Source organism: Colobus angolensis, unplaced genomic scaffold (genome assembly GCF_000951035.1).
Source record: "Colobus angolensis palliatus isolate OR3802 unplaced genomic scaffold, Cang.pa_1.0 Scaffold238, whole genome shotgun sequence".
NCBI classification, from domain to species: domain Eukaryota; kingdom Metazoa; phylum Chordata; class Mammalia; order Primates; family Cercopithecidae; genus Colobus; species Colobus angolensis.
In genome coordinates this window covers 229,502-230,514 of record NW_012115577.1, presented here as the reverse complement: position 1 = coordinate 230,514, position 1,013 = coordinate 229,502, and the positions used below count along the sequence as shown (strand labels likewise).

Genomic DNA, 1,013 nt, shown 5'->3' with positions numbered 1-1,013 from the left:
CCCCAAGAATCTCACCTTTTCAAGCTGTGAGAGACACATCAGAGCCCTGGGCACTGTCGCTGGCTGGGGTAGAACAAAAACAGGACCTGGTCAGAGCCCGCAGGAGACACAGGACAGGAGGAATTATGGGGTGGGTGAGCTCCTCCACACTCCCACCCCCACCACTTACACGCAGGCTGAGAGTAGCTCCCTCCTTTTCCACCTGTGAGAAGAAAATGTCCTGTGAGGGGACTGGGAGGAAGCAGAGCCATAAGATCTTAGAGGAACCTCCTTTGGACCCAAGAGAAATTTCCGGAATGATGACTACAGACCCAGGGCAGGATTAGGAAACAGGAGGAAAGCAGGTGTGTGTCCTGGACCAACTCCCTTCCTAAGGTCTGTCCTTAGCAGGGACCTTCCCCTGACTCATGAATGCTGGAATCAGGACCCCAATACCATAATCATCAAGGTGATACGTCTGTCCTTCTTTGTCACATGTGCTACACAAAAGAGTAGGTGCTGGCACACAGGGTCCCAGGTTGAGTTAGCCCCTGTGTGGATGCTGCTTCCCAGTAATGAGGCAGGGAACACTTCTACCTGGGGTTTGAAACCCCCAGCAGGACAAGAAAACCCAGACCCCACCCCTCACCCCTTCCCTACCTGAGCTCTTCCTCCTCCACATCACAGCAGCGACCACAGCTCCGGTGACCACAACTGCTAGGACAGCCAGGCCAGCAACAATGCCCACGATGGGGATGGTGGACTGGGAAGATGGCTCTGGGAAAGGAGGGGAAGGATGAGGGGCCCTGCCCCTGCTGAAGGGCTCCAGAAGGGGTCCTGCTTTCCCTGAGAAGAGACATGACCCCTCATCCCCCTTCTTACCCCATCTCAGGGTGAGGGGCTCCGGCAGCCCCTCGTGCTGCACATGGCACGTGTATCTCTGCTCTTCTCCAGAAGGCACCACCACAGCTCCCCACTTCTGGAAGGTTCCATCTCCTCCTGGCCTGGTGTCCACAAGCTCCGTGTCCTGAGTT

General features: G+C 56.3%; 1 protein-coding gene across 1 annotated transcript in view; it reads right to left on the bottom strand.

Moving 5' to 3' along the window:
- Positions 1 to 9: 9 nt before the first annotated feature.
- Positions 10 to 1,013, bottom strand: part of LOC105513986 (HLA class I histocompatibility antigen, B-67 alpha chain-like) — a 107,843-nt gene continuing 106,839 nt past the window's right edge. The window contains exons 4-6 of the mRNA XM_011945062.1: positions 640 to 756; positions 170 to 202; positions 10 to 63 (exon numbers count right to left, since the gene is read on the bottom strand). Coding sequence (XP_011800452.1) covers positions 20 to 63; positions 170 to 202; positions 640 to 756 — 194 coding nt within the window. The 3' untranslated portion in view covers positions 10 to 19. The remainder of the gene's footprint in view (positions 64 to 169; positions 203 to 639; positions 757 to 1,013) is intronic.